Source organism: Falco cherrug, chromosome 16 (genome assembly GCF_023634085.1).
Source record: "Falco cherrug isolate bFalChe1 chromosome 16, bFalChe1.pri, whole genome shotgun sequence".
Classification (NCBI taxonomy): Eukaryota; Metazoa; Chordata; class Aves; order Falconiformes; family Falconidae; genus Falco; species Falco cherrug.
Window position 1 is genome coordinate 4687798 of NC_073712.1, and position 24353 is coordinate 4712150.

The 24353-nt window shown below is 50.3% G+C and overlaps 3 protein-coding genes across 11 annotated transcripts in view; 1 reads left to right on the forward strand and 2 right to left on the reverse strand.

Moving 5' to 3' along the window:
- The window catches only part of ANKS1A (ankyrin repeat and sterile alpha motif domain containing 1A), a 112153-nt gene extending 99401 nt beyond the window's left edge, over positions 1-12752 (reverse strand). For 7 of the 8 annotated variants that reach the window (XM_055727949.1, XM_055727953.1, XM_055727947.1 and 4 more), the window contains exon 1: positions 12496-12751. In XM_055727949.1, coding sequence (XP_055583924.1) covers positions 12496-12701 — 206 coding nt within the window. In that variant the 5' untranslated portion in view covers positions 12702-12751. Of the gene's footprint in view, positions 1-12495 lie in introns of all 8 variants that reach the window. The other variant, XM_055727952.1, reaches the window with a different exon arrangement.
- A 2971-nt stretch (positions 12753-15723) lies between these two features.
- On the forward strand, positions 15724-19779 carry TAF11 (TATA-box binding protein associated factor 11). Its single transcript, XM_055727963.1, has 5 exons — positions 15724-15954; positions 16104-16243; positions 16545-16632; positions 17036-17132; positions 18291-19779. The coding sequence occupies exons 1-5, from the start codon at positions 15763-15765 to the stop codon at positions 18419-18421; spliced, it is 648 nt and encodes a 215-aa protein (XP_055583938.1). The 5' UTR covers positions 15724-15762; the 3' UTR covers positions 18422-19779.
- BLTP3A (bridge-like lipid transfer protein family member 3A) overlaps positions 19069-24353 on the reverse strand; it is a 35430-nt gene continuing 30145 nt past the window's right edge. For both annotated transcript variants that reach the window (XM_055727961.1, XM_055727962.1), the window contains exon 21: positions 19069-23112. In XM_055727961.1, coding sequence (XP_055583936.1) covers positions 22987-23112 — 126 coding nt within the window. In that variant the 3' untranslated portion in view covers positions 19069-22986. The remainder of the gene's footprint in view (positions 23113-24353) is intronic.

Sequence of the window (24353 nt, forward strand, 5' to 3'; positions counted from 1 at the left end):
TTTGAAGCGGTACTTACAGTCTGTAGCATCTTTGGGGTCTTGTTTTGGGCTCGACAGGAGAGCGGGGCTGCACTCACTGGCAGCAGAGCTGTGCCCAGCACTAACCACAGCACAGGCATCGCACACCGCGCTTGAACAACCACCTCCACACTGGACGATCAGAAAGACTGCAGTTAGGTTGTTTTTTGTGTGTTTTTTTTTTTAACCAATTTTTTTTAGGTCTTTATTTTCAGCGAAAAGGAATGTCAAGGACACATCCTGTTTCGCTCTTTCTGTGAAATATTTCCCATTGAGGTTAAAGGAAATATTTCCAAAATGCCAAATCCAGCGCTAATTACGCGTGTCCTCCAAGTTCTCTGTGTTTTCAGCTGTTCCTAACGCCATGGAGATGAGCCATAGGAGTTCAGACATACGGTTGCAGACTCCACTGGGCAGAACGGAGGCGGTAAAGGGAGCCCAGTGCACAAGGGGAATGCAAGTAATTTTAAATCACGCAAAGGTGGTTACTAACAACGCTCCAAGACAACCAGAAGTCATCCAGGGGGGATCACAGGAGGAGTCAAGGTAATTTAAATGTCTCTTACATGACAGACAACACTATCAGATTTAACACTGTGCAGTGAGAAACCGTGGCTTGAAAAAACACTGGAAAGAAGTACCAGCAAAAAACCCCATCCAATTCCACAGGACATATAACCCCTTATTTAAGCTGTCTGATGGGCTTCGCAATCCTTGCAACAGAACCAAGACAAGAACACGAAGCTTTAAAGTCTCCAGAGTTCAGGGTTTTATCATAATCCTGTTCCTGCTTCCAAAAAAACCTGTGCTGATTTCTGAAATGAAGAGCAGCAAGGAAGGGTCTGGGGAGCCCACCTGTAGCACTGAACAAGCAGGCTTCAAACCTTACCAGGCACTAGGTTTTAATCGGATCACATTTTTAAAACCAGGCAATTTACTTTATGACGCCAAACTTGAAAGGCTTTCTCATAGTGTCTTAATTAGGGTGAGGCAAAAGTCATTTCACCTGATTTCCAACCTACTTCAATATTAGATTCGAAAGACCACCTATAACTTCTTCAGCTCTGTTTGCTCTAAGAGTCTGAAAAACAGCAGGCAATAGGATTAGATATAAATCTAATGAGATAATGTATTTACATAATATTCATAGCACTCACTTTTAGACAGGGTTGTGTTCTTGCATCCTTAGTATGCAGCACTACAGACACTTCCTTTTCACTGGAAAAAAGCTTGAGGTTTACTTTTAAATTTAATTTCCCTTTAAAAGAAACCATGTGTTTAAATAACAAGGAAAGAGTGCTAATGTAATTGGGGTTTACCAAACCTAAACAACACAAAGTCAAGCTCCAACTTTCCTTAAGCTAAATAACACAGGCTCTCACACAGCCCGGTAAAAGCCTTGCACCCCCACTCCTGTTTTAAAAGCAACTTCTTCTGTAATTTCGTTAACATCCTACTACTTTCAGATGTATATACTGGTTTTAATCCAAAACATTTTATAGCCACAGAAGGTGGGATACATCAAACCAGGAATGTACGTATACACATGGTCTCTGCAGCTGGCATCGTAGGGATGCCCAAATATTTAAGTTCACCTTTACTAACCACGGGGGAAATGGCAATCTTAACACCACTGTATGTACTAGAGTCTGCCAAAATTGTGGGTTTTGGAAAAAGTAGAAGACTACACAAATTACACACCGTACAGATAAAAAATAATTTTAAACTCAAGCACCTTATCCAACAGTGTGGATGCTCTGCTGGAATCGTTTTTCCATGACACAAACATCTACAGCAAACTCTACCGTAGCACACACCGTTACCGAGCATCCAGCTCCATATTCAGTTTGAGTTAAAGGGTAATCAAGAAAATTTAGCTCAGATATTAGTCCAAACTTCTCAGAGGTCGTTTCCCAGCTTATGCAACAGAGATTCCCTGATAAACCTTGAAAATTTCTCAAGTGAGCCACGGCGATTCACTGCAGGACAGAAAGTAATTTTAAATTCAGGTTTAAAAAACAGGCACTTGAGATGGTGAACACCCAGGTACTGAACAGCATTAAAGCACTGCCTGACTTGAAGCGGGGTATTTCCCCACCCATGAGAAGGTGGCAAGTTCAGAAAGCAGTCCTTTGGGAAGCGGGATATAAATAGCTCCGAGGACACAATACAGGCTCTCCAGGTTTTGCACTGGGAAGAGGCTACATTCACACACTCCGGCACCAGTTTCTTTCCAAAGGCAGCTCACACCTTCCTGCCCTCCGTCTTTAATTAAGCTTTCTACCCTTTCATCAGTCTATCGAAGATCTTTCTCCTGCTGACAGCTAGAGTCCCAGGTGGACCAACATTTCAATTCATGTTTTTCTCCCTTCTGCAGAGAGCAGCTGTATTAGCTTCGCCAGTCTGTTGCTATAGAAACAAATCAATCCTCAACAGTTTTATTTTTACCAGTTTCTGTGAAACAGGATTTATCTCATTTCCATGACTAAGCTGTACTCCAGAGCGAGCTCTTTGGGACAGCAACATCTCAGCATCGGACAGGACCTCGTAGGTGGTGTCAATGACAAGAGGAAACGGGATCACCCTTGTTGAAAGGCACCTTCTTCATTTCTAGAGGACACATCACATTGAAATGATTGCAGCTGTGTCCGCAGAGTGGAGAAGAGCGGAGGAGTGCATGGCACAGGCTGGAAGACCACGGACACGCTGGGAAAGCTCAGCAGAGCACCCACCAGAACGCTCACCCACCCTCCAGGCAGGGCACCGACCAGAGGTCAAGCACTCACCACGCAGGCAGAAGCATCGCCTTCCTTGAATCCCCACAAAGAGCTGCGCCCACAGGCTGAATTCAGCTCCTGTAAGCTCTCCAGAAAGGCGAAGGGCTCATCTGGGAGCCGAGGCATTCACACATGTTATCTGCTGCTAGCCAGCGAGGCAGCCCCCGCGGGCGCCGCGATGGAAGGAGCTCAGCCTCCAGGAACTTCTCTTATCCCTGTCCAAGTGCAGCTGGGAGGGGGCTCTCCCTTTTGGTCTGGGATGAGCGCAGGTGTAATCTGTATGGATCACCCCTCTATTTTGTACCACGTCTTTCACTTAACGCCTTTCACATCCTGCTTGCTTCTCCTTCAATCTCGCTAAAACAATGCATTGCATTAAACAAATGCCACTGGACCAACACTGGTTCTTGGCTCAGCTGCTCCCAATTTATCAAAAACTGTTCCACACATTCATCTTTAGAAAGTTCAGCTCTCTGCCAAACAGCCTTAATCAGATGGAGCAGCATAGGACCCACGTCATCAAGCTGAGCAGATCCCCTTCCATACATACACGCTATTTAGGCAGCCCATACGCAGACACGCGTTACCGCACGCAGGCGGCCGCAGGACAGCTGCACTCCGAGCGAAAGAGAAGGGAAGGGGAGATCCTGCTCCTCTGTGTGTCACCTGCAGGTTTCTGCTGTTTCCCTCCTATGGGACCGAGGAACCGTGCAGCCTCACAAAACAAAAGTTTTTTGTTAGATCAGCTGGATGGAGTGATTCACCCCAGCACAGCCACGCAGCAACGCGAGTGACCATCAGGGGAAGATGATGGGGGAGGACAGGACCACCGCTCTCGGCAATAACTGCTGGACAAGCTTAGCCATAACCTTCAAATTCCACCGTTAAGTACCAAAATCCGTCTGTTCAACATTCAGCCTCCAGCTGAATTCTGCATAGCTCTGGCCTTCGAAACACAGAGCACTCTGGATGTACTCAAACCCACAGGGATGTTTCTTCAGTTTTGGGGTGGCACACAAAAGGAGAGGGGAACAAGGCTGTGGAAATGTATCTCATTGCTCAAACACCCCTTATTTGTTTACACACATAGCTGTGGTTTCAGTCCTGAAATTCCTACATACATAGGAGAGTAAGCTGGGGTATATAAATCAAAAAGCCATCAGGGAATCTCATAAACATCCACTCGGTCCACTCAAGTCTCACAAGCATCCACTCTGCCGTCAAGGTAAATGCAGAGAAATCCCCCCGTGTGAACATGCTGAATGCAGCTGCTAATTCCAGCATCAATAAAGCGAGCCCTAACGTCTTCAAGACACAAATTTCAAGACTGCACCTGGCATCTGAACCAAACCATCAGTGCCTAGCTGAAACCGCTCCTGCAGACCCCTGAACACACACCACCTTCCCAGTCCTCGGGCTTCTTACAGCTGGTCAGGATACTGCAGCCAGCTCTGGAGCCTCGTTCCAGGCATGGAAAATAAGGAAAGTGCACGTCACGGATGCATCACGCTGCTCCTCCCATGCCGGGGCAGAGCACACACCTTATGTGAGCCCTGTGAAGGGCTGTAAAGTGATGCTCCTGGGAAGAAGTGTAACCTAGCAATTGGAAAAACACGCTGGGAGCCCTGCCTCCTCGGCTCTGCTCCTGCCCCCAGCCCCCTGCCACGCATGGGGATGCTGCAACTACTGAAACCCTGGCATCTGTCAGCAGGCAGAAACTGCCTCGGGTTTGACACCCTCAACCCAACCGGACCCGTCTAACGCTCCTCGCACCACGTCTTTGCCCCCAGTACCTCCCTCGTGGAGTATTTGAGGGGAACCTGCATGAGCACACAGCTATTTCCAAAACCTGTTTAGCACTTCAAAACACATTGCTGAGAAACTCTCCGAGCAAGGGGAAAATTAAAGCTCATGTGTTCTCACCCTCTGCCTGACATAAACACGTTGGCACTCCCAAGGGAGCAAATCCCAGGACACTGGAGGACTCAGCACATGGGTGAAGAGTGATGGGAAGTCAATAGCCAGAAGAATCCACCCCAGCCCAGACACCCACCTATATTATAGACCCAACGTTAGATTAATCAGTCACAGAGGTTTCGAGTCGCTGCCTACACAGTAAGACACTGTTAGTCAGCGTTAACAGAGAGATTCCGATCCGACGCGCTGCACTCGGAGCACTTCGCTCGAAGGCTGCGCCACTTCATTCGCATCTGCTCCCAACCCCTTTACCTATTTAAGTCAGCTCTCACGCACCCTCCGCAGCACCGCTGCGCCTCCTTTCAGCTTCCAACCGTCTTTTCTGCCAATCAAACCAGGCAGCACCAGGTCGCTGCCCTCCTCGTGCACGGCATGGATCCCTCCGACTGCGCACAGCGTGTCTGGAAGGAAGCAGGACAAAGCTCTCCCAAGGGAGTTTCACCGAAAGGGAAGCCACCTACACAATGATTTTCATGTGCACTCCAAGCAAGCCCTGGGTGCGACGTAAAATCCTTCTCTACAGAGGAAAAGAGGCAGCATCTGTGGCTTAGGTGAGCAAAGCAGGTCACAGCTACCGTGGCTTGTCCGAGGTCCCACAGCAAATTTATCGCAAGCAAAACCCAGTCCTCCCCAGACACAACCCTAATCACAGCATCATGCTGACCAAAGCAAGCAAATAAAATGTTCCAAAGCTGAATTAGAAGATCACGCAGATACAAAATGCTTAAGTCACTGCCAATAATTGCAGCCTTCCTGAATTATTTAAAAAGTGCTTAGAAAACAATTCATAAAAAAGAGCTGGTGCACACCTAGCGCCTGTGGCACTAATACTCTTAGCAATACCAACATTCAGGTATCTAATTAAAGAGAGATCTGTCCTGCTTTGCTGTTTGCACGGCAGGGTGTGGAATAAAAGACATTTTAAAAGCAGGTGAGATTAATAATCACAGCACCAAGAAGAGGGTAAGACCCAGCTGCGATTTCTAACAGCCCTCTTTTATGGGAATGCACCAGGAGCAACTTTCTTTTCACAGGTGAAGGGGAAGGTAAGGAAATATTTTGTTTGCACCTTTACACAACCCCGGAAGCTTGGACCTTGGAGCCTCACTGGTGTTCTCTGCCTCTATCCCCATCAGACACTGCGGGACTTGCCACTTAATCACAACAGTGGCCACACACAACGTGGAAACAGTTCACCTGTGAACAGACACGCACACCGACAGCTCTTCCTGACTGTGGATGGGGCAATTCCTCCTTCCCCCCCTTCCTCATGGAAACACAGCGGGCACAGAGGCTGCAGCCGGACTCAGCCCACCGAGAGAACGTGTAGCACTAACAAATCACTTCTTTAAATCATCTAGCCGCACAAGAACAGATATGAAACCCCACTTTTTTTTTTAATAATTTTTCTGACTCCTAACCACATTTGGATTCTTTGAAAGGACTTTAAGTGTTCAGCCATTACACCATGCCATTTCCTAAACCAAACAAAATACTCATCAGCAATAACTGCTGCAAATTGACTACAATACTTGCTGTGGCTTCTGTGAAGCAACAACAGAACCCCTTCCCACAACAGATGTATACAAAAAAGTCCTATTTCACAGCAGAAGTTTCTCCTTGATACACTTAGAGGAGATTACATATACAATCTGGGGCTCAACAGCAGCCTCAGTTTCCCCTCTCGCCAACAAAGGTCCAGTCTTTTCACGTCAATAGATGAAAATAAAAAGCTTTTTTTGCAGATTTGGCTTTAACACAATTCATCCCTTACTGCTACTGGCAAAACCTACTGAATGCAGCTTGATATTTCAGGGCACAGATTGTTTTGTTGCTTCCTGCCTTTAACTTCACAGTGAAGCAATATAAAAAAAAAGATCCAAATTCTGCAGCCTCTGTGAGAAATACCCTCGAAACCCCAAGAAACCTCAAGGATTCACAAAGCATTTCTAATTTCTGGACTTGCTTTTGCTTATAAGCATTAAGTTGCATTTACATTAAATTGATTTTATCTCTCGGTGCTCACTGATCTACAAGAAATGCTTTTGCTGTGCTATATGAGATACAGTCCGAAAGCGGAGCAGCCAGGCTACGATGGAGGAGCAGAGATCGGCATCAGACTCCTGGACCTGACTTCCAGCAGATTTCCAGGCCCTGAATGGATCCCAGTGATCACATTATGTGGGCAGATCCCAGAGGCTGCATGGACCGCAGCACAAAGCCAAGCCTCCCGCAAACCCTGGCAAGCCACCGCCTCTTTGTAAGCCCCACCATCTGCTTTGGCAAAAGCTAGAAACCGATCTCCTTTCCTGCTTCTCATCCCCTCAACGTGCTGGTCGCGTTCGCTTATTCACATGGGCTTTATTTTCCTGCCTAATATTTTTAGCGTTACGCAGCGGCACATTCACCCCCTACGGAGAGAATGTACCTTTAATTCTGTCGTTGCATTTCCTTCTCATCTGGCTTATCACAGTCTATCACGTCTTGCTTCCTGCTTACCTGCCGAAATCGGTGATTTCGTTTGGAGTTTGTGCACGTCTCTCACCCAGAGGGCTCAGCTCAGTGATCTAAGCAGGAAGTATGAGAGCCTCAGACCTTGACAAAGTTCACATTTAAATTATAATAAACATAGTGGGCAGTTAAGTTTATGTGATGAAACAACATGTTCTACAGAACATACTGCTGGGGGCATCTTCTCTGACTTTATGGACTGCTGTTTGCTCCTTTTTTAAAAAAAAAAAAAAAAAAAAAAAGCACAAAATGATTAGCGTGCCAGCTCAGACCAGTCCCCAGCTCAACAAAAACCTTACTGGGTGTAACGGAGGGAACGCAGCTTCCCACACCGTGCCCGCTGACACACGTTTCTGCCAGGGAATGCCTGGTTTGTACCTAACCCAAAACTGTCTTTTTGAGACGTCTGAAATGCTGCAGAACCGCGCAGGAAAAGCGGGGACCCGCACCTCAGCAGAGGTGGTTTTTTGAGAACAGGTAGTCCAAACAGCGAGACTTCAACCAAAAATAGGAACTAAATACCCTGCTGACATCAGAGAGTCGCAATCAGAGGAAGGAACAAGACAGGTCTGCCGGCCCGGCCGAGCATTTACCACCCTGTTCTTGGAATGAGCTTCAGGGGGTGGAGGGCAGCTCAGCAGCTCCCTTATCCGGGGATATCTTTAAATACGTGAGCAGCTTCAGGGGGAGCAGGAATCTAAGTGACCCCACAAAAAGAGGAAGGCTGCCAGAAGTTGTCTGGGGAAGGGAAAACCACAAAACGGACAGAACGGGCTGAGGACAGGCACCTCCATCACCACCGAGGGGTAAGAAATCCTTTATTAGGAAAGTTCCCATGTTCCAGCGTTGGCAAAGGAGAAGTTTCCCGCACCAGACATCCCTAAAATAAAAGCAGCCTGCCTTTTCTTTACAGTGGATGCAGACCGCTAGCCCATCAGCTGTGGCCATCCTCTCCTCTTGCAGGCTGCTCGGGCTTTTGTGAAGCAGTTCCATGGGTGTCAGCGATGCTTTCCACAGGCACCCAACTAAGCAACTGTGGCTGTTACAAGGCACAAGGTCATTCTTGCCAGAAGCTGGCAGCAGGACTCACTTCTGAGCAAGGATAAAAGGAGCCTTACCCTCTTTTCCTAAATACTTCCAAATCTCAGTGATGAAGCTTTGTAATCTAAATTCTCTCAGACAGAGCTTTAGCATACACACAGAAAATTAAATCCCTGCTTCCGATACCTATTTTGAGATTTCTTTGCCCACCAGCACTGAAGGCATCTATTGTTTAAGCAGCTCTCCTGCCCTGTGGAGCCTTGACAACCAGCCACCAGCTGAAGCACCTTAGCCTTCTCCATCAACTTCTTCCATTAACACTTCCACTTAATTAGCACTGTGACTTTCTCTGGGCACATGTCCAGTCATTATTTACTGGTTTTGATTTAGAAAATGCATCTAATCATCATCAGGAAAATAAGATACAGGAGAAAGATCTAAGAGAAAACCCTTCAACTTTAAAGTCGTTCTTGACCTGTCACACACCTTTGGAGAAGGGTTGGTGGGGAGAACACTGCACAGACTCTTTTCTGTCACCTCCACCCTTCCACCCTCCTCCCACAGCATCAGGTCCCTTTAATTTGCCAACCTTCAACTTTCCACGAAGTGTCAGACAGACAAAATTTCATATTCCCCATTTCCAAATCCTTGAAGTTATTTTTAAAGGCATACAGAAAGGCAAAGTTAGCTATAATTAAATACCATGCCTGCTGTGGAGAACTTACTGCAACATCGTCCCTGCCCCCGGGAAGCGGGGAAACCACAGGCAAAGGTGCTTCGGAGGAACTGCACACCTCAAGAGATGAGCAAAGAAGTCAGTAATCAGGCTTGGCATCGGGGGCAAGAGTTAAATTCACACTTTCCAGAGCGAAAACAGACCACAACAGAGACAAGGCGACACACAGGCATTAGACAACTGCCCAGATTTCTTCTCCAATACACTAATGCCACTATGAAACTTAGTCTGGCTACTTGTTTTGGAAACTCAGATCCCCCAAATGCAATGCCGTACTAAGACAACACGAAGGAGTATGTTTGCTACTACAACAAACCCTTCAGCAGTGCTTGTATGTCTCCGAGCCATCTCACAGCCCCAGCAGGGTGCTAAGCAGTCCCTTAGATTGAGCCCACGCTGCAGAAAGCAAGTTTTGAACACGGCCCAGCTTGTCCCAGCTGCTCCCCAAACAACTGTCAGGCTTCTCCTTGCAGGTAAATTTAGCAGCTGTTTCTCATAAAACCCTCATCAGTCTAGAATAAGCAGAAGTCTTCTCATGTGGAGTCATTTAACCCAAAGTAAAAGCCCAACAAGTTGAGAGAACACCGGAAACAATCAGAAAGCCTCTAAATCGTTAAAAATCCGTTTTCACTACCTGTATCACCAGCTACCTCCTGCTTCCCGGTGCTGCAACTCCACACACTGTGGCCCCCTGAACTGCCACCTCACTGCAGCCAGTCCTAACGGTCCCTGCGTGGCTCAGAACACCGAGACCACAGAATCCTGCAGCCACTGCTTGGACAAACCCGGTACAGCGGTCACAACCTGCACAGGTTTGCAATCATGTGCAGGGCAAGCAGCCACGTGGGGTGTAACATGCAAACTCTTGTAAATCCAAGGATGCTGCAGCAGATTTCACACAGCCGGTTAACGATGAGCTGCAATGACTCCCAACGTGCTGGGAACACCAACATGCTTCCAGAACGAGAACCGCCATCGTAAACATGCAAAAAGCCTGGCTGTAACTCAGCAGTGGGGAGTAAAAGGTTCAGGGATTGGGAAGTAGGGTGGGAGAAGGGGATCGTTATAGTGTCAACTGACAGACATTGAAGACAGTCAAGTTAATGAACACAGAAGCTATGAATGACAGCTGTGACATTCACCATCCTTCAGATACGCGTCTACGCGCAAAACCACATTTATACGTGAAAAATCACGCTAACTGATCAGACGTCAAACAGTATGCCCACTCCACAAATCAGCTGGTATCACAAGCAGTTGTCTTACCAGGGGGGGAAAAAAAAAAAAAAAAAAAAAATAAAAGGTCGCCTTCATCACCATGCATTGTCTGAAAGTGCGGCAGAGCTGTTACAACAAGAGGCTGATAACACTCGTGGTGTGTATTTAACTCAACTGACCCTCTCCACTTTATCTAAACACCCGGCAAGTACATGCATCTTCTAACGCAGACAAGTCTGAAGTGTTCACAGCAACTTCCCACTCAAAACAAGGGCTCAGAGCGTTTAATACATTAAAAGAGAAGAATAAAGTTTGACCCGAGAGCAGATTTACACTTCAGAGCAGCAAATGTATGCAACCGGGAAAGCACAAGCTCTCCGCGTCAGCAGGTCTCTGCCACTCGGCTCAATGTGCAACAGCATGTTTCTGATAAGGTTATGCAAAAGGAAAAAATGGATCAAATTTGGCCCCAAATGGGCAAATCTTATCCCTCTAAATAGTCAGGTGACACAGTTACAGTGTCACTCAGCACCGGACTCAAGATCTCCTCCCTCTGTCCCACTATAAACCAGCTTAATTTCTCAGGGAACAGGAACAGCAGCATTTCCAGCAGAGAAGCTGAAATGGCAAAAAGCTGCAACTCAAGAAATGCGGCAGCAAGTGGTTTTCTTGGGAGATACCGAAAAAAGGGGGGAAGAGGAAGAACTAACCAAGGTCTAAGAGCTTTAAAACAGAGCAAGTTACACAGCACCACACTTTAAATGCTAAAGCAAGGCGGGGGCTGTGCCCTCCATCAGCTTGTGCAGCCCCCAGCACAGCACAGCCAGCCCCCCAAGCCCACCAGGCACCGGCGACCCGAGAGCCACAGCAGAGCGTTACTGCAAGCCAAGCCAGTGACCGAGGAAGGGCAGGCACGGAGCAGGAGCAGCGAGAGGACGCCTCGCCGAACACCTGGCTGCACATCTGGCCCAGTAAAGCCACCCAGTAGCTCTCCTTGGGGTGGGAACCTACACGCGTCCTGGCTTCGAGCAGCAACCTGTCCCAAAGCCCTCCTCCAAATACATCCTCCCAGTTACACCAGTCTGCAGCTACCGATGGTAACCAGCAGCATCCACAACCCCGCAGCAGTCCCATCCCAGAGGGATGCACCAGCTCCAGGCAACCTCCCCTGCTCTCCCAGCCCACCAGCCCCCTCCAGCATGACTCCCAGTCCCTCAGGCAGGATCAAACCCACCGGGCTCCCCCAGCCCACCCTCACACCCCCCGTGGGCCCCACATCCAGCCCATCGCCCCACCATCCCACTGTCGCTGGAACAGGGTGAGTGGCTGTGCGGAGCTTAGTGGTTAAACCACGACACCCCCGCCGGCCCGGACCCCCAGGGGACCGGCCTCCTCAGCCCCCCAGCTCGCAGCGTGGCAGCCCCCACCCGTGTCCCCCTCCACACCGAGCCCCAGGGACCCCCAGCATCCCCCTGCCCTCCACCCCAAGGGCACATCCAAACCCCTGCGGCCGCCTCCCTCTCCCACCACCCTGCATCCCCCCCCGCCGCACACCCGCTGTCCCTGGTCCCACAACCCCCTAGCTCATGCCTCTGAGCCCCAAACCCCCACAGCCCCCCTGACCCACACCTCCTGCCTCCTCCACCCCCAGAAACGTGACCCCACAGCTCCCTGCTGCGCCCCTGCCCCACAACGCCCCGAAGGCCCATACCACTACGTACACCCAGCCCCCCAACACCCCAAAGGCCTCAACCCCTATACACCCCCAGCCCCCCACAATACCCCAAAGGCCCATACCTCCTATGTATCCCCAGCCCCCCCAGCATCCCAAAGACCTGTACCCCCTATGCACCCCCAAAGGCCCATATCTCTTACACACCCCCAGCCCCCCAAAAACCCAACGGCCCATATCTCCTGTGGACAGACCCCCAGCCCCCATCTCCTGCTGCATGACCCTACAGGTCCCCCAGCCCCCCCCAAGCCGCGACCCTGACCTCCCCAGCCCAAACCGGCCCTCCCAGCGCTGTGTACCCCCAGACCCCATCCCCGCACCCCTGAACCCCCACAGAGCACCCCCCCGGGCTCCAACAGCCCCTGCCCACCCCCCACCCCTCGGCCTCTCTGTCCCCCTGCCCCACACGTACCCCCCAGCCCCCCCCCTTACCCCTCAGCCCCGCCGCCCCGGCCCAGCCCCTCAGCCCCCCAGGCCGCGCTCACCTGAGGAGACTGGACAGCGGGTGCCCCACACCGCCGCTCCCGCCGCCTCCGCCACCGCCGCCCCCCCCGGAGCCGCCGCCGCCGCCTCCGCCGCCCCCCCCGGAGCCGCCGAAGCCGGAGCTGAGGCGCTTCCCCGACAGCAGCTTCTCCACGGCGGGCAGGTTCCCGGTGCGGGCGGCCTCCAGCAGCTCCTGCTCCTTCCCCATGGCCCGGCCCGGCCGCCGCCGCCCGCCGCCGCCTCCCGCCAGGCCCCGCCCCCCGAGCGGCCCTTCCGGGGCGGGGCCAGGGGCGGTGCAGAGGGGCGGGGTCTGCTGAGGCCACGCCCGCCCCCCCGTTTAAGCCTGGCCGTGGGCGCTTCGCCTCATTTCTGGGCTCGGTTTAATTAATTTCATTCGCTGAGCGCGTGAATAACGCGCAAGCGGGACCCCAGGGCGCGCTGCAGGGGGAGGGGCGGGTCTGGGCCCGGCTCCCGGGTCTCCGGTGCCCTGGAACGGACCGGCACCAGCACGGGGTGCCTATAGGGGAGAATGTATGCGAAAGAGGAATGTATAGAAAGGAGAGATGTATATGAAAAGAAGAGGAATGTATGTAAAGGAGAGACGCATATAAAGGAGAAATGTACATAAAAGAGGAATGTATATAAAGGAGGGATAGGGGAATGTATATAAAGGAGGAATGTATATTAAAAAGGAATGTCTATAAAGGAGAGATGTATATCAAAAAGAGGAAGGTAAGTAGAAACGTTTATAAAGGAAGAATGTACATAAAACAAGAATGTATATAGAGATGTATATAAAGGAGAGATATATATAAAGGACAGATAGAGGAATGTATATAAAGGAGGAACGTACATAAAAGAGGAATCTATATAAAGGAGGGATAGAGAGATGTATATAGGAGAGGAATGTATATAAAGGACAGCTAGAGGAATGTATATAAATAACAGCTAGAGGGATTTATATAAGGAAGGGATGCATATAAAGGAGGGATAGAGGGATGTATGTAAAAAAAAGATACATAAAGGAGAGATGCATAATAAAGAGAGATGAATATACAAGAGGGATAGAGAGACATATACAAAGGAGAAACGTATATAAAGGAAGGCTAGAGGGATGTATATAAAGGAGGGATCTGTACAAGAAGAATGTATATAAGGGAGAGATGTGTATAAAGGAGAAGAGTATATAAAGGAAGGATGCATATAAAGGAGAATGTATATGAAGGAGGGACGCATATAAAGGAGGAGTATCTCTGCCAGGGTTTTTCCTCCGCGTGTTAGTTGGGAGGATGAATATTCACAGGTAATTTTGCAGCTATTTTCCCACAGGGAAGTCTTCGGGAGGTGCGGTGTTTTGCATTGCACGCTAAAGATCAGTCTACACCGGGAAGTGAAGCGGTTCGAAGCAGTTACGCAGTGTATAACATTATAAGCCAGCATTAAAAATAATTGAGAGGCAGCCAGATGGTTCATTTGAACGTAATATTAACGGTATCAGCCCTAACAGGCAGCTGCTCTCTCCCTTGAAGGGCATTTACACAGGCTGACTCTGGTGGGTTTTGATGCCCCTGTTCAGGGAAGCCTGTTACAGTGCGCTGTGCGCTTGAGGAGCGTGGAGGGAGCTCATCCTGATCCCATGTTGTACCAGAGCCCACAGGGGACCACAGCCTCAGCACCCAGCTAAAGCACCACCGGCCTCATGCCTCTGAGCATTCGTTTGGGTCTCCACAGGCAGCGTTACCTTTGTGCCACGGGGCTCGGGACCACCAAACTGCACAGAGGGGGAGGGCGCGTAAAGGCGCTGCTGGAAATTTCACATATTTAGCACCGACTCTACATGCCAGTATGAATGCCGCAGCCTATGCTAACGTTATCCCCATTTACAGCAGAAAAAAATAAACCCCAAAGCAGCAGGGTGAGGATGCAGAGGCCGAGGAGGGGCTGGGGTGAATAGGGAGGTGGGTACCGGGGTTCCCCATGCCGTGCCCCAGCCTGAGCCTCGCTCCCTGCTGCCAGAGCGGGTCCTGTTGAAGGACAGGGAGAGGCAGGCGCTTCCGAGGCACCAAACCGGTGGGAAACCCACCACGAGAGCTCCAGAGCGCTGGCCTGCTGGTGGCTTCCACCTGGGCCCAGAGACCGAGCCGTGCGCGCCTGCTGCCGCCCTGCCGTGACTGGTAATGTTTAACATCAGCTTTTCTTCTAGTTCCGCACAAAAGATTCCCACAGCTGGGGGGCCCCCAGCCCCCTGCCTCCCTGCTGCAGCCGCCAGCCTGGCTCCCCACAGGGCCCCCTCACCCCATGCTCACCCCACATCTCCCCTCCTGTACCCCGGCACTGGCACCAGCCCTTCCCACGCCAGTGCCCCCAGTGCCGCTCACTCCAGCTCTCCCAGTGGCCCCCAGCTCTTCCTAACCCAGGACATCTGGTTCCCCCAATGCTCCCAGTTCCCCTAGCCCTTCCCACCGCAGTGTGCCTAGTTCCTCCAGTGCCTCCCACCCCAGTTCCCTCATCTCAGTTCCCCCAGTTCCCTCAATTCCCCCACCCCAGTTTCTCCCATTCCCCCAGCCCTTCCCACCCCAGTACCCCCCGTTCCTCCAGTGCCCCCCACCCCAGTTCCCTCATCTCAGTTCCCCCAGCCCTTCCCATCCCAGTTCCCCCAATTCCCCACCCCAGTTTCCCCAGTTCTCTCATCTGTTTCCCAGTTCCCCCATCAGTTTCCCTAGACCTTCCCACCCCAGTGCACCCAGTCCTCCCAGTGCCCCTTACCCCAGTTCCCCTGCTTCCCCCAGTTCCCTCATCTCAGTTCCCCCAGCCCTTCCCACCCCAGTTCCCCCAGTTCTCTCATCTGTTTCCCAGTTCCCCCATCAGTTTCCCTAGACCTTCCCACCCCAGTGCACCCAGTCCTCCCAGTGCCCCTTACCCCAGTTCCCCTGCTTCCCCCAGTTCCCTCATCTCAGTTCCCCCAGCCCTTCCCACCCCAGTTCCCCCACCTCAGTTCCCCAGTTCCCTCATCAATTCCCCCAGCCCTTCCCACGCCAGTTCCCCCCACTCTCCCAGTTGCCCCAGTTCACCCAGCCCTTCCCACCCCAGTGCCCACCATTCTCCCGCTTCCCCCACCCCAGTCCCCCCAGTTCCCCCAGTCCCCCGCACCGCCCCCACCTCACCCGCCGCCGCAGGCCCGTTGCCCCGGCGACACGCCCCGCCCCCTTGCGTCATCAGGCGGCGCCCGTCCCTTACGTCATCAGGCGGCGCCGTGGCTGCGCGCGGCAATGGCGGACCCCGGCGAGGCGGCGCGGGAGGAGCTGGGGGTCGACGCCGAGCAGGAGCCGCCGCCCGCCGTCTCCTCCCCGGAGGGGGATGAGCCGGCGGCCGCCGAGGAGCCGGCGGCGGCGGAGGGAGCAGGCGAGGGCGAGGCGGCGACCCCCAGGCTTGAGGTCAAGGTGGAGGCGCCGGACGGGGAGGTGAGGCCGGGCTGCGGGCAGGGGAGGGGAAGAGGGAGGCCGGGGGAAGGCGAAGGAAAGGGGAGGTAGCGGCTAGGCCTGCTGTGAGGGGGTAGCAGGGCCCAGCCGCGCTGTGGGGCCTCGGAGCTGAGCGCTGCGCTCTCGCCCAGGTGAGGACCGTGGAGGGAGAGGTGGTGGACGGGGAGGACCCCAGCCTGCAGCCGTCTGCGGCCAAGAAGGTGAAGCTGGAGCTGAAGGAGAGGAAGGAGAAGAAGCACAAAGTGGACGAGGACGAGATCCAGAAGATGCAGTGAGTGCCGGGAGGGCCTTGCGCACTGCGGCGGGCTGCAGCTGGGAACTGCACAATAATCACTTCATGGGTCTATAAGCCCGTGGTTAATGGTGTCCGTAGCCCCATCCCAGATCCCTCCCATCCCAAATGGGCTCGGCTGTTTTGTGTTGCAAACCTCCATGCCGCCTTTCTCTTCCCGGCTCTTGTCCTGCAGGAGGCTTGGGATGGCAGAAGGGCTTTGCTGGAGTGTCACAGCAGCCCAAAGGGAGCTTCAGACTTCTGTATTTTTGGTGTAAATTATTAATTCTCTCCCCTGCAGAATACTGGTCTCTTCCTTTTCTGAAGAACAGCTGAACCGTTATGAGATGTACCGCCGGTCTGCTTTCCCCAAAGCTGCTATTAAACGGGTACGACTTCGATAATGCTTTGCCACAGGCAGAGGCCGAGTAGAGCCAGCAGGAGCCTTGCTGAGCCTGGCTGTACTCTTGGCTGGGCCTTGCGCGACACCAGCTGGCCCTGTGGCCTGCCCTCCTCCAGTTATCGTAAATAATGGTGGTCTGGGGGGCCGTGAGGCAGCGGGGACAAGTAACAGCTGGTGCAGGTTCTGCAGCTGAACGAGGGTAAGCTAAAACCTTGACAGGCAGCATGTGCCCAGAGCTATAGGACCAAATTCTAAAGATAGTTTCTGCTGTTCTATGTGTTAGCTGTTGGTTGATATTTGATAGGCACACACTGCTAAACAAGAGTTAAAATGTTTTGCTGGTGCTGTGTGTACCTCGCTCAGCTGGCTGTCCTTCTCCACTTGTCTAGCTGATCCAGTCCATCACTGGCACCTCTGTCTCTCAGAACGTCGTTATCGCCATGTCCGGCATTTCCAAGGTCTTTGTTGGGGAGGTGGTGGAGGAAGGTAAGTGGCAAACGTTTTGAAAAAAGTTAAGAATACAGGGTAAATCCATTGCAGCGGAGCAGAAGGACGTGGAACAAGACTGGACATGTTGCAGCTCCTGGTCTTGCTGTCCAGCAGCAGCAGAATGCTACAGTTAAGAGCTCTGAGATGGGTGAAGCGTGGCGTTGCCCGTGGTCCCCTCTAATCCTGTTGCTATCACTGCCTGTTAGCCAGCAGAGGTTGGTGCCCACTGACCTCCCGTTTTATCCTCTCTAAGAGGGATCACTTTGAAGTTCATGCTCTGTGAGTCGGCCTGCAAGCAGGCTGCGGGAGGCTGGTAAGGATCTTGTTAGTACTGCTGTGGAAAATGCAGCCAAGGGAAATGAGTTATTTAAGCCTCTTAACCTGTAAGATTCTTCCCTTATGGGATGAGCTGAGATCTTTTGGGGACACTGGGTGGGAGGCTGACCCAGCTGTGTCCCTGCTTGGGCTGGAGGAGGAGGTGCTACAGGCTTTGATGCTGACCAGTTTGTACAGATTTGTCACACAAACCATGGCCTATGTGCCAAGATCACCATTACCGGGGTGAGGCAGTTTTGCTCCTGCCGGCTCTGCAGTGCTGTGTTGCCTGAGGCAGTCTGTATGAGCAGCTTCACTGCTGTCATTAAATTGCTTCATGTTAATTGCTTCATGTCCTTGGCAGGAGGCATGAATGATCCTTACTGTAAATGACAGAAAAGAAACTGGCCTGTAAGTCTCCTATAGGTTGTACGTTCCTGTCACTGCTGTAGCAACCGCCCCAAAACACGCCACGCAACCTAGAGGGGCATTTAGAGCAGAAGGTTGAAGATCACAAGTTCTTGTGTGACTCAAACCAGCATATTCCATAGCAGTAGAGCAGTTTACAAAGTTTTGTTCTGGTCTGATATCGATGGCCCTAGGACTGACTTTTCTTTCAAAGAGAATGATCGCAGCATGGTTTGGGTTGCAAGGAACCTTAAAGATCATCTGGTTCCCACTTGCTGCACTGATGGGAAAGAAAAGCAGTTTCGTTGTGTATTAAAGTGTGAACTGTAAATACTAAGTTACCTCTTCCCTTTAATTTTAAAGCTTAAACAGTAGGAGACAGGCCCAGCTCCGCTGTCCTGCTCATGTGAACTTTGGGTTGTGTTGTTCTAGCGCTGGATGTGTGCGAGAAGTGGGGGGAGCTGCCACCTCTGCAGCCCAAACACATGCGAGAGGCGGTCAGGAGGCTCAAGTCACGAGGACAGATCCCCAATTCCAAATACAAAAAGATCATCTTCCACTGAAGCACGTCCCAAGAGAAGGCAGAAGTTACAACAAGCTTCCTCTTGGGAACCTCACAGGAGTTACAGCAGAGCTGCCAGGCTGCAGCTCCTTCAGGAGCACTGCGTATAGACTGGAGCGACTGCCAGGAGGTTTCCTGCTGTCACTGCTGAATTCTGGCTTATGATCCACGTGTTGTGTGGCAGCAGGCTGGCCGGGAGCTGTGGTCTCTTCTGCTTCAACAGAGTATGAACAGGAACATTTGTCTTCAATGTATTTCCTCCCCCCAGGATCATACTTTCCACAGGCAGACATGTAGTGGTGTCTATGTACAGAAGTGTGGTTTTGGTTTTTTTTTTATTACACTTGTTATTGCACTCTTGGTCCTGCTGGGAACTCCTGATTGTGTAATGGTGTTTGTGTGATTCCAAGTAGGGGGAGCACAACAGGATGATCTGTCTCAACCGAGCCTGACTTGTTCCTGAAACTTCGCTTTGCCTTGGGCACATATTGTGCCATTAGCATAAGCAAGGGAACACTTGCTGAAAGCTGCTGCTCCTGGCGTCATCACTTGGCTCTTCTTCCCAAAGCCAGTTTTATGGAGCTGTCTCGAAAACAGTACAATTGGGAAAGTGAAGGGAGAGGAAAAAAAGAAAGCTTGAGCCTGTAAGGAGGTTAACAAGTTTATTTTCTTTCCATGGTTCATAGAACCAATAAATGCATGAGTGGAAATATACTGCAACAAAGTTCCAATACTGCCTAAAACTCAAATTCAAGGTCAGACTTGCACGTTACCCACCTGTACATACAGTAGTCCCCTGGGAGCACACTGCTGCTAATGAAATGTCAACGATGCTGAGGCCACGTGCTCTTCCTCAGGTAACCAGATTGTAGTTACACACAGGACTGAGTCGGCTCTCATAATAAAGTAGAAAGAGTCCTTAAACAAAAGGCTCTTAGAAAGTAAACTTTACTAATAGTCATCAGCAGAGCTATGGGAGATTGTGTCCTCCCACACATACACCTTGTAGAAAGGACTTTTTTTTTTATTGTTTTACAGTACTTTGCACGGGTACTTAAAACTGTGGAAGTGCTTCAGTTCTTAAGTCATCTGGTTTTAAGTTGCTGGAACAAGAGGTTTGCTGTAAGCAACTCCGCCCCAGGTCTGCACACGTGGGAGGGAGTGGTGGGAAGTGTGACAGTGCAAGCAGGCACCACATCTGGGAAAACCCTTTGCACCCTACTCATTTCCCAAGCTGGCTTGAGCTGAAACTGGACACTTACTTAAAGAATTATGAAAATTTGAAAGATAAGGAAATAAACCTCCCATTTTCAAGCAACTAGTGAATAAAAAGTAAGAATACCATTGCATTCCACTTAAGGCAAGCATTCTTATATTTCTTGCTTCACACAGGAAGAGGAAGCAAGCACAGCAGCACAAAGATTTCACTAAAGAAATCACAGCTTCTGCTCGTGGGGGCTTTGTGGAGCTCGCAGTGGTACTTACAGTGAGCTGTTGGTGTATAGCTTTGTTCAGGGAAGGTCTAGATACACTGACGCTTTGTTACCTCTCCTCCTCACTCTGAGCTGCTCGTAGCAAGAGTTACTCACTGCGGAAGATCCCTTGCCTTTCAGAACCCCTGCTTTTACGTCTGAATTCCTCTATGCACGAGGCAGTATTGATGAAGAAAATGCCCACTGACGCTTAAAAAGTTAAAAGTGCATTTTCCTTTTGAGAACAGGCCCAACAGGCTACTCTAGTAAGTTTTCCATCACAGGCAGCACCACAAATCTAGGCTGTCAAAGGCTGTGTTGAGCAGGGGATGGGTCAGAGAACGCGCTCCAGAGAAAACAGTCAGGTTGCCTTACAGGAATGAGGAGGAATGATGGGGAGGAAGGAAAGCCACTGGCAGAAGTCACAGCGTCCAAACAGCCGAGCTAGCCCAGGCTAAGTCACAACAAAGCCTCCCACAGCTCAGCTCCTGCGCTTCTGCCAAAGGCAAGTACCCCTCCTTTTAATTAATTTGCGGCTGCCTGCTTCCAGAGGCTCTAGAAGGAAGGTCAGGCGCTCGCTGCCGCTGTCGTATCTGGCTGTAGGCACTGGTCAGTCAGATCTTGGCAGAAATACCGGACTCTGGCAGTATAGCCTCAGGGGTGTCTCTTCAAACCTAGTGTACACTTTACTAATTCCAGCAAACGTTACTCAAAGCCACCTTCAGTCTAATGGAGTCAAACTCAGAATTAAGATGATGAGCTTAAGAGTGACAGTTGGTTTAATCACTGTACCTCTCTTACATATCCTCTTTTTTCAAAGTGAAAGCTAACGACCGCAAGGAATTCACTCTTGGCTCTCTGCAAACCACAGCCAGCGGTGCCTCTACATCTAGCCTAGTGCTCTAAGTATGTCCCTGTGTCCCCTAAAGGATTCAAATCATCTCAGGAGCGCCCATTAAGGGCAAAGCGTTCAGCAGCTCCAGAGCTGGGCAAAGGGGTAAGTATATAAGAGCACAGTAGGAAAAACACACTTAATTCCCAAGTTATTTGCTTGCTTTTGCGTAGTTTCCAGGCCTCAGCTCATCATGGCTTGTAAATTGGAGGCTGCTCCCTTGCATAGTGAGCAGAATTAAAATCTTGTATTACTTTAGCTAAACTAATTTCAGTGGACTAATGTTTACACAGAAAAAAAATAGAAAAATACAATAAAGTTGGAGTGGTGGGGTTTTTTGGGGGGGAGGGGGTGTTCAGCTAAAAATCACAGCGAGGGCTCCTTAACCTCTATAGATAAGTTTTCATCTGATCAATAAAGGAGAATTGCATACGGTCTGTCACTTTTCCTAGCACTCGGTATGGGGTAGTTGCTCCCTGGTTTACATGCAGTAAAAGCCTGTGCATCGGAAACTGTGCACTTCCGCAAACACAAAACGCAGCTGGGAAAACCCAAATCAAAGTTTGAAATCCGAGAAAATCCAATTCTGCAGACAGTAAGGGTGGTGTGTGTAACGGGGGAGGGAACAGGTGCTCATCCGTAACACAGAGCGGGCTGAAAGTCACACCCTGCCGTACCAGAACACAGAGCAGTTCTCCTCTGGCACTGCTGCTCCCTTCACACCTGCCCCTCACGGCCGCCTCCTTCCTCAGCGCACCGACCGTGTATCGCCTGGACTAGCAGAGCAAAGAAACCACGTACAACTTGGTCTTGAGAGTGGATTTGATTCTTGCAGTTCATAAATGACATTTCCTTTTTTACTGTTTACAATTAGTGTTTACTACTACTTCTACTGGGGTTGTCCTTTTTTTCCCTCCACACCTGTAGAAGCTATTTCTTTATAAATTAAGTCAGTCACTGACCACAGAGACTTCTTCCCCTTCAGGGAAGCAGCTCCAGAAAAGGCAAAGATACAAGCCGTGCTCAACCCAAGCAGCTACTGTTTCATCTCCACCCCACAGTGAGCAGTTGGTGCCCTCAGCCTCCACCCAGGCAGGCCTGGTCAGCACCCTTCTGACCCACGTACCAACATCCCTGTTAAAAAAGACGTTTAAGACCAGCCAAGAGCTCAGTGCTAATAAAAATACACAACCGTGGAGGAACGCAGGCAGCTATTTCCTTGTGCAGCCCGTGCTGCTCTCCCTCTTTCTGCTGGTGAAAGTCTGGCATACAATAGTTTCAGGACAGCATACATCCCCAAAGAAAATGCATAGGTCACCTCGCTCTGTGACAACAGACTTCCTTCACCCCTGTGCTCTGGCAGTAAAATGAAAAGAAAATTTAAGCAGCGCTTTGTAATGAAATAAGTGAATTCCTTTGTGTTTCTGCATCAATAAAGCCAAACTTTGCGAGATTAAGAAAGAATTAGAAAAGTCTAATATACTACTGATTCTGTCTTGACACAACAAATGACTGGTGGAAAAAGAAGTCTGAAGAAATTTCTTTACTACCCTGACCCTGTTCTTGAGGGAATAGTGAGCTGTAGCCCCCTCACTCCACAGGGGGAAATCCCTTCTGCACCTCCCACACCCACCAACCTCCTGTTTGTTGTTCACGTGATACCACGCGTGCTTTCACCTCAGAGCTCTGAGCAATGTTTTCTGCCAAACCCACCCTCTGTCCCTCCTGATGCGGTGAGGTAACTACACTCCTGTGCTCTTTGGCATGCACGACTAAGCAGCAACACAATGAGGAAAGCTGAAAGAAGTAGAAACCCCAACAGGGACCATATCTAGATGTTACCGTGAAAGGCGAAGGCTGAAAGCACGCTGTCGCTACCACCCACGGCCGAAGTGACGTGGGGTGCCTGCCCAACTTCTGAGCTTTTGTCTGTAGGCTGACCACTGCCCTGGTTCAGCGACAGAGGCAGCACCACACTGCCAGGACAGAGGAAAGTGGCTGCAAACAGGTAACTTCCTCCCTGTTGCCCAGTCAGGCCTGCCTTCCTTTCTCCCTCTTTCAAGTCATTTCACCATCGCAGCTGGTTTCCATTCTTGGAGTCTCCAGGAGGTTGACCCGTTTAGCAGCGCTATAATCAAACTAGCCGCCTTAGTGCTGGTGGTGGTCTCCACTCCTGAGCAGCTGCAGCCTGCGCCTTCGCTGTCAAAGCTGGAAGAGGGGATTGTATTTCCTAATTTCCTGCAGAAGGCGAGCCTTGTCCATGTTGGCTTCTGCAAGGGCTATTTTCATGGTCTGAAGCTCCTTTTGCAACTCCAGCACTTCCTTTAACTGCAAGAAACAAACAGAGAAAAAAACAAACCAGGAGTTTCCAAAGGTAAGCAGCAGGGCAGACCTTACCGCACCAATCTGCTCAAAGAGGAAAACCAAAGCAGGAGCTGTGGAGGTGAATTACGCTATGTGACACAACCACACAAAGCTCACTGACAACGTGACCCAGTTTCAGTTGCAGAAATACTTGCCAACGGGTGTCTGCTGACTTCCGTACCCGTCATAAGAGCCAGCGATGGCTCTCTTACAACTACTTCCACCCAAGACTTCCTTTCGTGTTTCTAGGCATAGGAGCAAGACTCACAGTGGGCAAGGCTTTTTCCTGCAACACAGCTAGCTGATTCTGGCTGAAGACAACTATACAAAGAAAGCAGGAAAAAAAGAAAAAAAATGGGCCCTGAGCTGCGTTCTTCTTTTACAAGGGGTCCTGATACACCTCTTTGTTAAAATTAAGATGATAGCGGGAGCAAGCAGATGCTTGGCATTCCTATTTCTTGTCTCTAGGAACAAAGTCCATTCTGTCCTCTAACACTGCCAGTGAGATCCCCCTCTAGCTTCATGGCACAGGACAGTTTTTCTCTTGGACTCTCATAAATACTTTTACCCAAGAATTTAGCCTCTGCACTTACTCCAGTTAAGTTCAATAACATCAGAAAATAAACTGAAGCTAAGCTACTGTGCTGCTTATGTGCTCCAGTTCTGGTCAGGGTACTGTTTGAACGGGAAGAAGTGAAAGCCTCTGCACTAAATGGAAAAGAGAAAGATGAGAAATGATGTGTCACCAACTAATGAACAGAATCCAAAGTCCCAGTCCAGTCCTGTATCCAGTCAGCCACATTGCTCCCTTCATATGTATCTTTCCATAGCAAGTGATCAATTTACCAAGCAGACCTGGCATCAAACAGGCAGTATAATTAGAGAACGCTTCATATTTAAAAATAAACCAGTCATCTGAATTCCAGGTATACGGATCAAAATGGAAAGAAAGTTCAAACTGAACAGCAGAAACTTAAGCAACTGAGACTCCCTGGCTCTAAGACTTACTCTGACAAAATATCTCTCTCTTTGTGGGAACCTCCCAATTCTTGTTTTTCCAACAAGGAACTGGACACAGTGGGAAGATAAGAGCCAATAAGAAAACTTTCCAGATTTCTGAAAGGGAACAAGAGGCTTTTTGTTGGGCAAGGTACCCTTACCTCTCTGAATGACTGTAAAAGAAGGTACAGGCTGCTTTTGTGTGC